This window comes from Takifugu rubripes, chromosome 3 (genome assembly GCF_901000725.2).
Source record: "Takifugu rubripes chromosome 3, fTakRub1.2, whole genome shotgun sequence".
NCBI lineage: Eukaryota > Metazoa > Chordata > Actinopteri > Tetraodontiformes > Tetraodontidae > Takifugu > Takifugu rubripes.
In genome coordinates, this window is record NC_042287.1 from 11,168,350 (window position 1) to 11,180,982 (window position 12,633).

Below are 12,633 nucleotides of genomic sequence, written 5' to 3' on the forward strand. Positions count from 1 at the left end.
CATAGCAGAGAAAGACAAGAAAGTGCTTATCGTCCTCCTGCCAGACGCGTTTGTGCACACGAGCTGCAAACCTCAACATCACTGACAGGGAAAATCACTCGATACCGCATTTTGGCTTTAATAAAGCCAGTGAGGTCAGAGCACGTATCAGCCAGCAGTTCAAAAGGAGACACATGCGCTGCAGAGATCTGTCGCGGTGGAGATCTACGACTCCAAAACTCCTAAAAAGGAAACTTTAAAGCCCCTGTTATATGTGAAGGATGAAACAACAAAAGATGAGTCAGTAAAGTAGTTAATTAACCAGCGAGCCGTTTCTACCAGTGCTGAAGACACGTACGCAGGGCCGGAATTTATTAAGTTATCTGAATTTTGGATTAAATCAAGGTTTATTCAAGTAATTTGGCCTATAATCCACAGCTCAGTTGTCAAGTGGCCTCTCCTGCGCACGTGTTCAAGAAAACCCACACAAAAAGCAGGACTAAACTTGTCTGCCTCGCACCCCCTCCTGCTGTCTGCTGTGGCTAAAGAAGCGCCTCTGAGTCCCGTCTGTCTGCAGTTTCAGACACAAACAGCGGCTCTGTCAAGCTCTCCTTTCCAACTGCTTAATTAATAACGTGTGTCATAAATCAGACACAAATTCATCACCAGCTTCTGGCTGAGATGCAGCTGGGATGATGGAACCCGGGATGCTAGCTCGCACTGCGGCTAGAGCGACCGAAACCATCAGCTGGCAGCATCCACAGGTGCCGTTCCGGGATGGGCTGGGATTGTAAAGGCATGCGGGCGCGCACAGATGCTACCGCTCAGGTGCCGACTTTTTCCAGATTTCTGCAGCCTGGTGGAACAACCTTTGACCCCACAGACTGAGGATGCTGATAGCTGGCTGAGGGACGGCCTCGGTCAGACGCCTCTGCTGACCTCCAGGCTGTGGTTCACTGATCACCAAAGACGGGCTGTGCAGGGCCTGCACACGTGGGTGAGGAACACACACTGTGCAAATGCACAGCCCATCTAGCTGTCAATGAACAGGTGGACAATTTAGTCTATTGGCTGTTGTGAAAGGAGCGTGCGTCTGAAATCGCCTTATAAAACTCGCATTGGTTTTTGTTCTTTAAAATTAGCATAATTCACTTTAACAACGTGAACACTATTTCTCCTCCATTCTGGGTGGCTAAAGAGTAGCAGTGTGCCATCTTAATGAGGCTGAGCTAATATGTCTTCAGTTGACGTGAACACATGAGCCACGGGGTTGTCATAATTAATGCATCGGAGTAATCACTGTTTACACTGGCAGTTTAACCGGGAAGACAGAGGAGAGGATTTGAAAGAGCCAGCTCAACCATTTCAGTGCTAATGTCAGACGACCACTTTTCCAGCGATAATTAAACAGCCAACAGGTAGTTGGTCTTTCTGGAACAGGAGCGAGAACACCACAAACAGACAAGCGCGATGCGTAAACGGCCATTAACATAACTGCACTCTTGTGGCCTCAGCCTGGCGATGCTATTTCCCACAAATGCTCGTCAGCCGTGTTTATGTTGCATTATGAACACGCACAGAAGGGAGCAGCAGACGAGGGCGGGCCCGCTGGCACGGAGGAATGTGCATTATTGCAGAAATTGGTAGAGTTCTGTGTGTTTATTTCTGCTGCACAACATCAATATACTTTAATAATGGAGACTGAAAGTCCACATGATTGGTAAAGTAGAAAATTGCTTTACCTATAGGTGTATAGCTACATTTACCTCCTATATAGATGCAGGAAGACTTCATATTGTAGACATGCAAACACAGCACGGGCAAATTGAAGCCATGTCCCTGACTTGTTTTAACCTGAACAAAGCCTCAGTCCTTCCTGTGCATAGTCTTGCTCGCTCGCTCCTTCTCTCTCTCCACACATGAACATACACAAACATATTTCTGTCCCCTCTTGGAAAGCCATTCAGCGTCTTTTTCGCTTCATTCAGTACAAATAACTTCACGGTGGGATAAAAGCATAATGTTTCCAGAACCCCCCCCCCCCAACCCCACCTCCCTCTTTGCTTCACTTTTCTGGCCCAGAGTTCTCCTTCAACATTTTCCCCCCTCTAACCCTCTTCGTTCCTGATCCAAAAGGACATTCACATTTCATTAAAAAAAGAGGTGGAGGAGTTGGGGAGGGGTGTTGGGGGGGTGGGGGGGACAGGAGGCCAAGAGCATAAACAAAACCTCTGTAATCAACAGCAGGACGTTCGCGGCTGCCTCCAGCCAGTCAGAGCTCATCTTCGTCCCCCAGACGGGAAGTATCTTGGGTATAAACCCACACCTGGGTGCTCGGGACCTCCAAAAACCTCTAAAATGTCACATAACACTGGGAGGAAAGGCGGTCCATGAGAAAACACCCGCATTAGCACGCATGTCGGCAAAGTCACCAAATACGCACTGGAAGGCACACAGAGCTCCAGCTATTTGTCTATCAGTGCTGTCATCTCTGTTTGTTCATATTAGGGAGTGCTCACTCAGGGACAGGATATGGGGATTAGGTCTGGCCTTATTGTGCTGTAGCTACACAACGCTAAATGGCTCCCATCTGTTCTCACATAGAGGCTGGCTAATACGCGTTAGCTGCACTCACATTATGCGCTGCCAGAATAACAGCAGTGGATAGATGAGTAGCACTGATACGGCTAGCCACAACACCGCGCTGTGCTAAAGGCTAATACACTGAGCTTATTCTATTAGATAGGGATAAAAAGTACTAATGCGCACGTATATATACATTCAGGCGAACGCGTGCCATCATAGGTATCTGATTTGAAATACCGAAGCCAGGGATCCGGCGCTCGGTTTACCTTTGTGGAAGTTGTGGTAGTAGAGGTGGAAAGAATGGGATTGATGGAAAAAGAAGAATGACAGAGAGACAGAGAGAGAGAGAGAGAGAGAGAGAGAGAGAGAGAGAGAGAGAGAGAGAGAGAGAGAGTGAGGAAGGGGGCAGTGTGGTCTGTTCATTACGGTGAATCCTGACACTGTTGCATTCTCAGCACACATGGACTGGATTAGAGGCTACGCGGGCCGCTCCAGCAGTGTATAGCTCGACATTGCTTTTGTGTGCATGTGCACACACACACACACACACACACACGCTTACGCACATGGCTGCTAAGTAAAGCTGCAGGAAGACCGACCCTTTGCTCATGCACAAACTACGGGACTCTTAATCCCTAAAGCGGCAGGACTGCAAAGTGCAAAACTACTAAGTCAGTGAGGTTGGAGGCAGACGCTGCTCGTGATGGTCCACCTGTGGATCACTGGGAGGGGGGGGGGGGATGCTCTGGAAACTATGAGCACGTTGTGTTGTTCCCTCTTTCTCTCCCAAACAGGCATCAACGTCGGCCCTCCCAGCACCAGCTCCTCTGGATGTCTGCTCTCAATGGTATCTAAATGGGGGGTGGCAATGGTGGTGGGGGGTATTAATATAAGCACCCCCACCCCCGACCTAACAGGTATTACTCTTTATGAGTCTGCATTCTTTGTTTTATGCTTTTTGCAGAAACAGCGCCTCAAAAAAAAACAACAAAAAAAAAAAACAGGCCTTCATGGCTGGTCTGTGTTGTATTGTAATTAACGACCCCTCGCACTGGCACACAACAGGGAGGGGGTGTGTGGCGTGGTTAAACTTTATTGTGACTGGAAAATGTGGGGGGTAGACGGACAGACATGTCCATCCCTGGCTTTTCTCAGCGTGTCAGTTTTATCACCAATGACGGATGAGTGTATAGTCTAATACTGCCCAGTGACCACAGCGTGCACACCATACACAGCGTACACACTTGACATGCACACATTTGAGGTTGAACGAATGTTGTCTGTGTGTGTGTGTGTGTGTGTGTGTGTGTGTGTGTGTGTGTGTGTGTGTAGGGGACAAAAAGCCAGGTTCCACCACACAACCTTCTGACAGCCAGGTGCTACTAACATTTACATCAAATGCTAACAGGATGTAAACCTGCACCAAAAACACTTACTGTGATCTGGCTGGTACGTCGCCATGGTGATGGCCATCAGGCCCATATTCCCTCTTCGTCGTCCTGAAGATAAAGCATGAAAACAAAGAGAATCATGAGTCTTAAATGATAAAGTTGAGTGTGGAATTGAGTTTGGGCAGCATGGGTCCGTCCTGGGAGCCTTTCCACATGTGCCCGGGGAACGGCATAAACTCAGGCCTGGTTTACAGGCGAACCCCTGTCTGCTACAGCAGGAACAACACTCGCAACGAACAAACAGTTCAGGTGGGTTACAGAGGCCACGGGATCTTTCCATATGTCAATCTTCCTGAATAAAGTTTCAATAAATAAAGTTGCAAAAAAAAACAACCCTGACATTAACATATTTAGTGTGTTAACATACATAATGCATTCAATGCGTCGTGTTATATTCCCTTTTCAGTCAAAACAATCGTGCTTTTGGTTCCTGTTCAGACGAGCTATGTATGATATCATGACAGAGATTCCACAATATGAGGAAACAATGGCTAAACACACCATGGGTTTCCTCTGAGCTGAAGCTGTGCAGGCAGAGACCCTGCTAACAAGAACGCTAATTCACTCCGACAGCAACATTGCAAATCAAATGGTGCCTTCACAATTGCCAAGTGGTTGCCAATACAACATTAGACTGATCCTCTGCAAAGCGGCATCGAAGCTAACGTTATGCGGGCAAAAAAAAAAAAATGCGGTGAGTTGGACTCGGTGCGTGGAGCCTCGGGTTTGACGGAGTGCTTGTGACAGGCTCAGTAAACGCAATAGGTAACATCTAAGCAGCTAAGCAAGAGATGTAATGGTTTTTCAGTGGAATATGTCTGAAGCTAAATGCTAAAAAGCAGTGAATAGCAGTGACAGACTCTGTAAACACAGCCAGACATGCTGTATAACTCGTCCAGATTCATCACACACGCACGCACATGCACACAAAATCAAGACAATATCATGTGCTACATCTCATAAATGCGAACCAGGGGAAAAAAAATGGTTATATAATTTTCTCTGTGATAAACACTTTGTGGCTGTTCTGGGTTTCTTTTTGAGGCCGTTGCCAAGTATCTGGCAGCGGTGCTGGCATGAGCAAATGGGAACAACATGCCCGTGAAGAGAAACACAACGGGCCCGTCCTTTTGTGACCAGTTATGAGGTGCATCTCAAGAGGCTCCAACTTCAAGTGGTGTTTCCTCCAGTTAGGGTTCACCTGCGCCCAGAGGAAGGCACAGACATTTGCATTTGCGTCCTCTGTGCCTGCGTCCGTAATTGCGTTGACGTGCATGAAGTGCATGCGTGTGAACAGTTGCACACATTAAAAAAAGAAAAAGAAAAGACAATTGCATGTGAGGTCATTGTTATTCAAAGTTCTAGAGGCTGTAAAGTCTTGGAAAAGCTTTGTGGTCTCCATGGTGAGGGCGCAGACCCTCTTCATCATCATTATCATTATCATCATCAGTCATTCTCCAAGGGAACGGCTGCGCTGGCGATACTCCGACATTATTTTTGAGAGAAGGATTTAATGAAAACAAATGGGGGAATGGGGAAAGAAAAAAGAGGTGAAGAGGAATTAGAAGGTAGGGAAAAGGGATTTTGATATAAACGATGGGAAGGAAGGGGCAAAAAGTGGAGGAATGTCAACAAATATCTGAATTGTGTGAGAGAGGAAATGAATCTGCACACACGCATGAGTGTGTGGTGAGGAGTTTAGATGACCTCTGGCAACAAGGTCGACTTTGGAGGAACCCGATCGATACATGAGAGGACAGGAGGAGAGGAAACCTCTTTAGGAGAGAAGGACTATGAAATAATTCCTTTTTCGATTATTTTTATAACATGACAATAATGGATAAAATACCCATTGTAGCCATAGAAACTCCTCACAAAGTAAGTTTAGTGCGTGACACTGGGGTCTGATCCCTTCCAGACACTTTTAATGATTAAACCGCTAATGGGAGCACACACGCCACACAAAATGCTGCATCCACTGGAAACTTCAACACAGCTTCATTCAGACGGTCTGTCACAACTGAGCCTGAACAAGCAGCACTGACAAGGAAACACACCTTCCCATAACAGGAAGAAACCTTGAGCAGGACCAGGCTCAATCATTTGTTAAACTAAAGATGTGGAACTAAAACTGAACAGGTCAGTGAGACGTGTGGATGTTTTTAAAGGACATGTTTAGAAACTAATATTTGCTCTTCCTGGACTACTGTGTGCATTTAAGGAGTAATGTTCTATGTACAGAATATTTCTCCCCAATGTAAACCGCTATTGCAGAAGAATGCTGCAAAAATCTGCTACTATAAGCACGGCCCCAGCATGACTGGGAGTCAGCGCGCATATGGACACCAATCAACTCCAGACCCCTGCATTCTTTAAGGAACCAATATGGTTCTAAAGGCATAAAAGTCTAATACAATATTAAAGCCAGCGATCCACAGCTCTAAAATATTGCCAAGGCATGTGTGGGGTGATGCAGGCATAGAACTGTGTGCATGTGAGAGTGATGGGGGGGGGGGGGTTACAGACGGGGGATCCCCGGTGCATATTTGACTTCAAATTAGACAGCAATTTTCAGAGACGTTTACCAAATCAAGAAAAATACGGACGTATAACATATTGGGGCATTGAGACCCAGGTGGAAATCCCCGGACTCTTGGCTGAAGGCTCCCAACGTACATTTGCGCGAGCGCACGTACGCACACAGGAACATGCGCACAGTTTCACGGCTTGGAATCCCCCCACCTCGATCGCAGCCTCTCAACATCAATAGAGAAGTCTGAGCTGCCTTTGCAGACCGCACGGGGATCTAACGTAAAGATCATCCTTCCTGCTGTTTGGGAATTCATCTGGGACGCACTTTTAAAGAAGATGAGAACGGTGAGCATCTACACATGAGCGTGCACATGTCCAACGCTGCAACAGCGAGCTTCAAACAGACGCCGGAGGGTTTGGAGCGCCGCGCAATCTGGATATGATATGTGCTCGTACGAGAGGTGAGTGATACATACATTAATCCCACACATAAATGCCATCAATCAAAACGCTCATTTGGCAGCGTTTCCTCCAGGCTCCTTATCTACTCTGACTTGGCAGGAACTAACGTGGATGAGGCCGAGGAGATGAAATAGGGGGTTTTGATGCTCGATTCTGACTTGGGGCGAAAAGACAAATCTGACGGCAGGCGTGAAGCGCCTTTAGCACACTGACCTCCATGGGTGATCGGTGATTGGCCTGGGAGGGGCCCCTGGGAAGGATCCGCGGGTGCACGTTCGCAGGATGGAAGTGGTGGGAATGGTGAGGGTGGTGCTGCGGGTGGGCGTGGTCCTCCTCGTAGTTGTCCGCCATCAGCTTCATTCTGCTCTGAGTCTGTGAAGAAGGAGAAAACCTGTGGTTGTGATGAATTCGGAGCCACCGGCGCTCCCAAAGCCTCAGAGATCCTGTCATGACTGAGCTGAGCAATTCTTGGAAAGAGGAAGAAAGAACGAACGTGTTGAAAGACTTTAAATATGATAAAGGGTGCAACAAACATTTGATAAGCGGGTAAGAATCTGAAGCTGTCAAATGTCAAGTGTAGATGATCTTTTAGATGCTTCAGATGAATCCAGGAACTCCAACGGGAACATTTAATGAGTGAACAATCCAGCCTCTGGCCATGAGAGTTCTAGTCCATTTAAACATTACTTATTAAAACTACTCTCAAAAATGCCTGTCTATAAATGGATAATGAGAGAGTGTGTGTTTGTGTGTGCGTGTGTGTGTGTATTTCAGCATCTGTGAAAAACACTGTCATCGGGCCAACACCGCGGCTTTGCAGGGAGATAAGAGCCGCAGCCTGACAAACGTTTAGAACCAGTCAAAATCCACCGAGGCAGCTGCCGGGAAGATGGACAGAGACAGAGTAGGTGCAGAGAAGCTGACAGGCTCCTTCCCTGAGCTGCAGAGACGTCCCCCCGAGGGTGGACGCCGCTGCAGAGCAGGAGCCTGGATTGCTCTCAGATAAAGGTGATTGAAAGGGAAAGATGAACACAAGCACAAATGGCGCTGATTTCCTGTCTTAAAGGAGATATCAGCCATGGCGGGAAGGAAAGAAAGAAAGCCTGAGTCAGCCGTGAAGACAGGGGGGAGATGGTGTTACAGTAGCCAGCAGCCTGGGGACATTTCTGTGAGATAAGGCAACGACTGAGGAAATGAGCCCGTCATGATCACAGGAGACAGCGTGGAGGATATTTACAAAGGTCTGCAAGTGGATCAAAATGGTGGGCAGCAGTTTAGATAAGGTGAGAAGCCCGACGCGGCGGTGCGAGGGGCTTAATTATGAAGAGTGAGGAATGGAGGAGGGTTGGGACAGACCCAGACCGGTGGTTAGAGGAGCTAATGGCTGTATTCAGGCGAGCGGCCTTCTCTGACCTCAGGTGTTGACACCAGCAGGTGTGACTGGGTGGGCCTGGCTGCTATGCAACACTTAAAGCGCTGACACCTGTCATTTGGCCCCGTCAATGACTGTCATGTTCAGTGGCGCTGATGAAACTAGTGGACCGCAGCGCCGGACAAGAATCTCCCCCAGTAACGCGATTTGATTCCTCGTCAGGGAAAAATCCCTGAAAGCCATTTGCAGGCGAGGGGCCATCCAAAAGGCTAATGTGTGTTTATTCCTTCCTGCTAATCTAACAAGAACCTGCGCTCTTTCCCGTTCACCTACTGTAATTACAACCATATTTATGTGAATAAGAGCTCAGCCATGCGTGCGCGCATTTAATATCTAATGACAAAGGGACACAAAAACAAATTAAGGAATGAGATGATGGATTGCTTCTGGAAGAGTCTGATTGTGCGGCCAGGGCGGCCGCTTCACGCAGACACCGCAGCGCGCTCTTCACACAGGCCGAGTTCTGCGTGCACGTCTACTGGAGGTGTGTGCAAATAAAACGTCTGCGTGGTGGAATATGTGTGCTTTAATTAGTGTTAATTAGAGGCTTTGCAAAGTAAACAGCTCGGTAATGGCCTCCAGGCCCGCTCGTGGAACTCGTAGAAAGCTCGGAACAGGCGCGCTTAAGAGGAGAGTTCTTCATTGACATCTCTAACCATAACAGATTGGACCCGGGCTCGACGTGTGCGCACCGAGACCTTTCTCCATGTGTATCAAAGTACAGCTGCTGGTATAAACATGGAACTGATGATCCCACTGCTGTGCTCACAGCTGCATCCCAAACCTCAATCCAAGTCTTCCGTAAATCACAAGCCTGTCCTGATTAGAGCCGAGTTGTGTTAACACATATGGACACAAGAGGCTGACAAAAAAAGGGCCTTAAACAAACATACAGCTGGGGAAAGGCTGCCCCATTCTCACAATAATTAAGTCTCCTTTGATCAATTGTGTGTGTGTGTGTGTGTGTGTGTGTGTGTGCGTGTGTGTGTGTGTGTGTGTGTGTGTACGTATGTATGCGCGTGCCCGCCACATCATCATTTCATTCCAGTGAAACCTGGTGATCCTGCTGGAAGTGCCTGGATCATTTCCACCCTTTCAAATGATAAATCTCCCCGGAACAAGACCGTGACGAGGTGGGAGGGGAGGGAAGGAGTCTCAGGAGTCACGCGCCTCCGAGGACGCGAGGACTCCTCTCCCGTTGGGTTCAGAGTGGAGCCAACTCGCTCAGCGCTTCGATGTGCGCAGAATTCTATGACGAGGGGAGATTTTTCTCCTCTGAGGAAGTCTAAACATTCGGAGATGAAAGTCTGCATCCGTCTGCGGTTTCAGTTTTGTGTGTCTGCGCCAAAGGTGACCGCTGCCTCAAAGCCAAGCGAAGTCTTTGAGAATGGAAAGTTTGTCTTACGCGCACACGCGTACGAGAGCGTCCAAGGACGTGGAGAGGTCGCGCGGGGCACGGCTATCTGGAAATCTATCTGTTGTCTACAGATCAGCTTTCTCCTGCGAGACCCTGGCTACCATAATTCTTTGGCATTTCCTGGTCAGCTTCCTTCCGCTATTGGTTGCCGAGGATCAGGGGAGCGCAACCTATCCCATATTTGTGTCAATGGGTCAGAAGACAGAGAGCTGGTGTGCGCCACGTTCAGCGGAGTCTCCAAGGAGCTCCTTCTGTGGAATGAAGGGAAACCAAGTAGGGAGCAGACTGCCTAAGGGAAATATTTTCTTTTCAGCTTCCTTGACACATTTCAGACAACCGGTCGAACGCCCGCCCGTCCACCCACCCAGACGCAGCACGGACCTGCATTGTTGAGACCAACGAGGCTTTGGTGTGTGAGAAATAATAGGCAAATGTAAAGAATGTGCTCCTTTCTCATCCCTTTCCTCTCTCCCCCCACCTTTATGTGAGCTCCCGGCCTCGAGGCTGAACCGTTGCAATTACAGCCCATCACATCCGATCGGACCCTAACTGCCGGTTCGCCAGTGGGAAAACATGACGCATCGAATGGCGATAAACAGATAATAGGCTTTCCTTGAAACTCCATCAAGTGAATTGCACCCCCTAGGAGCTGTTTAGTGTTTATGGGGCAGTACCAAACATATGTCCACACATGCATCTGCTGATTTTTAAAAGCCCCATGTTTCCCAGAAGCCCCTGTGACTCAGGAGACTATATATGCGCTCCCCACTGTTAGCTAATTATCATTAGCGTTCAGGTTAGCTCAGTCACTGATGTGGTCTGACCAGGCCGTTATTACCCGCATACCTTCATCAACCTTAGGGTATACTAACGGGTGCGTAGCTACAGATTAGTGTGTGTGACCATTTATCACTGCTGACCGACGGATGTGAAACAGAGTTCTGCCGGTGACTCACTACAGTTACGTACGTCTTTGGGTTGGACACCGCTAACTCTCATTGCAGTCTGATGGTTCATAGAGAAGTTTGACTCGTGTTTGTGATTATGAATCAGGCAGGTTGAAGGGTCTGGTTAAGCTAGCGTGGTGGGAGGTGGGGAACGGTTACTATCTGGTTCTGGTAAATACGGTTCTCTGTGTCATTTTTTAACAGGCGAGGGGGACTCGCTATGCTGTTTGGTTCCCAGAGCGGTGACCACGGAGGCCAGGCACGCACACAAGTCTGCCTTTTAGACTGCGGGGGCAATAAATTTAGCCGTGTTTACTTAGCGTGTACTTATAAAAACTTGGTGGTCCAAAGTGGTGGACGTACCTGCTGTTTGAGCTGGTGCATGAGCCTGTCTTTCTCCCTCTTCAGGGCCATCACTTCTTCCTGGGCTTTCTTGCGTTTGGAAGAGGACAGCTCTAGCAGGGCGATGTTTGCGTCCTTCTCGCTGATGGCCGCCAGCAGCGCCTGCTGCCTGAGAGAGGGCAGCAAACGGAAACGAGTGGTCAAAAATGGAATCGCCTTTGAAATGGAAAGCAAACACGTGCACAGATGGACCGATGCTCATTTGCCCAGAAATGGGCAAAGTTAACATATTTTACGGTCACAAAACAGGCAGGTGGACGCACCCAGGCGCCCCGCTAACATCTGCTGTGGCCTGTGTACATATGCAGATGTCCCATTAAACGTGCTGTTAGCAGAAGCCCCTAAAGAGGAGGCCGAAATTCCACAGAGAAGAAGCAGACATCTTTGAAGTGGTCTGCTAAGTGCTGTCTTTTGGTCCTCGCCTCAGCGTGACTCACGGCTACGTAACAATGTAATGGAGCATAATAGAGCAGGCCGGGGAGGATATGACATCTTTCTTCTGTCACCACTACTTACCACGATGGCGTGGCGGAGGCGGGTGGCAACAAACGGCTGTCTACAGGTGCAGAGGAAGCATTCCAGCGAGCGTCACCACCAGACATACAGTACACACACGCACACGCCCACGGGTCTGCAGGGAGCGCCTTGCGTAACCTCTTTGGTGATTACTATCCTTGTCATCAAACAGGAGGCTGTAAATCGGATGTTGTGAGAAATGCACGTTCTGTCTGTCGGCTCTTGTAAACTCAGGAGCACAAACACACTCATATGGAGGAGCAGACATATACAATGTTGGTTCCCCGCTGTTGACCGCAGGGACACAGGATGGGACTCACAACAGACTCATGAATGATTCTTTATCACTATTTCGCCATGAAACGATGAGTGTGAGAGTCTGGGAAAGAGCACGGACACAGTGACGTCCTCTTGGTCTACCAATGAGAGAAATATGTTTAAATCTCATTATATTTATCTCTTTCCTCTACTTCATCTAATGTCACGCTCACAATGTTGCTTTTCAAGACAGGATTCAGTAAAGAGCATCTGTGGTTTTGGTGGATCGTTACATTCATTCAATGAATTTTATTAAAAAGGGAAAAAAATCTCTAGCAGCTGAATAAATCCACTGAGAAGTGGGCATCATTTCCTGAGTCCTTAAGCGGAGGGTGAAAGGTTGAGGGGGCACTGACCCCCCCCCCCCAACCACCCCACCAGATTGATCTAATCTGTGAAATCTGAAAAAGACAAACACACATCCATCTCCTCCCTGTGTCCTCAGCTCTGGGGATGGAGGAAACAGTCTTTCGCCAGGTCGCGTCTGAGAGTGCACGAAGTGTCAGGAGCTGGACAATCTCTGGTTTCAGGCAGCGAGTGGACCTTTGAGCTAAAGATACACTCCAGTAGTGGCTCCCTCCTTCATCACAA

General features: G+C 48.3%; 1 protein-coding gene across 7 annotated transcripts in view; it reads right to left on the reverse strand.

Annotated features, from left to right (window-relative positions):
* LOC101075069 (ERC protein 2) overlaps positions 1-12,633 on the reverse strand; it is a 112,234-nt gene that overhangs the window by 25,063 nt on the left and 74,538 nt on the right. For all 7 annotated transcript variants that reach the window (XM_029833220.1, XM_029833218.1, XM_029833222.1 and 4 more), the window contains 3 exons: positions 11,170-11,317; positions 7,224-7,382; positions 4,002-4,064 (listed from right to left, as the gene is read on the reverse strand). In XM_029833220.1, coding sequence (XP_029689080.1) covers positions 4,038-4,064; positions 7,224-7,382; positions 11,170-11,317 — 334 coding nt within the window. In that variant the 3' untranslated portion in view covers positions 4,002-4,037. The remainder of the gene's footprint in view (positions 1-4,001; positions 4,065-7,223; positions 7,383-11,169; positions 11,318-12,633) is intronic.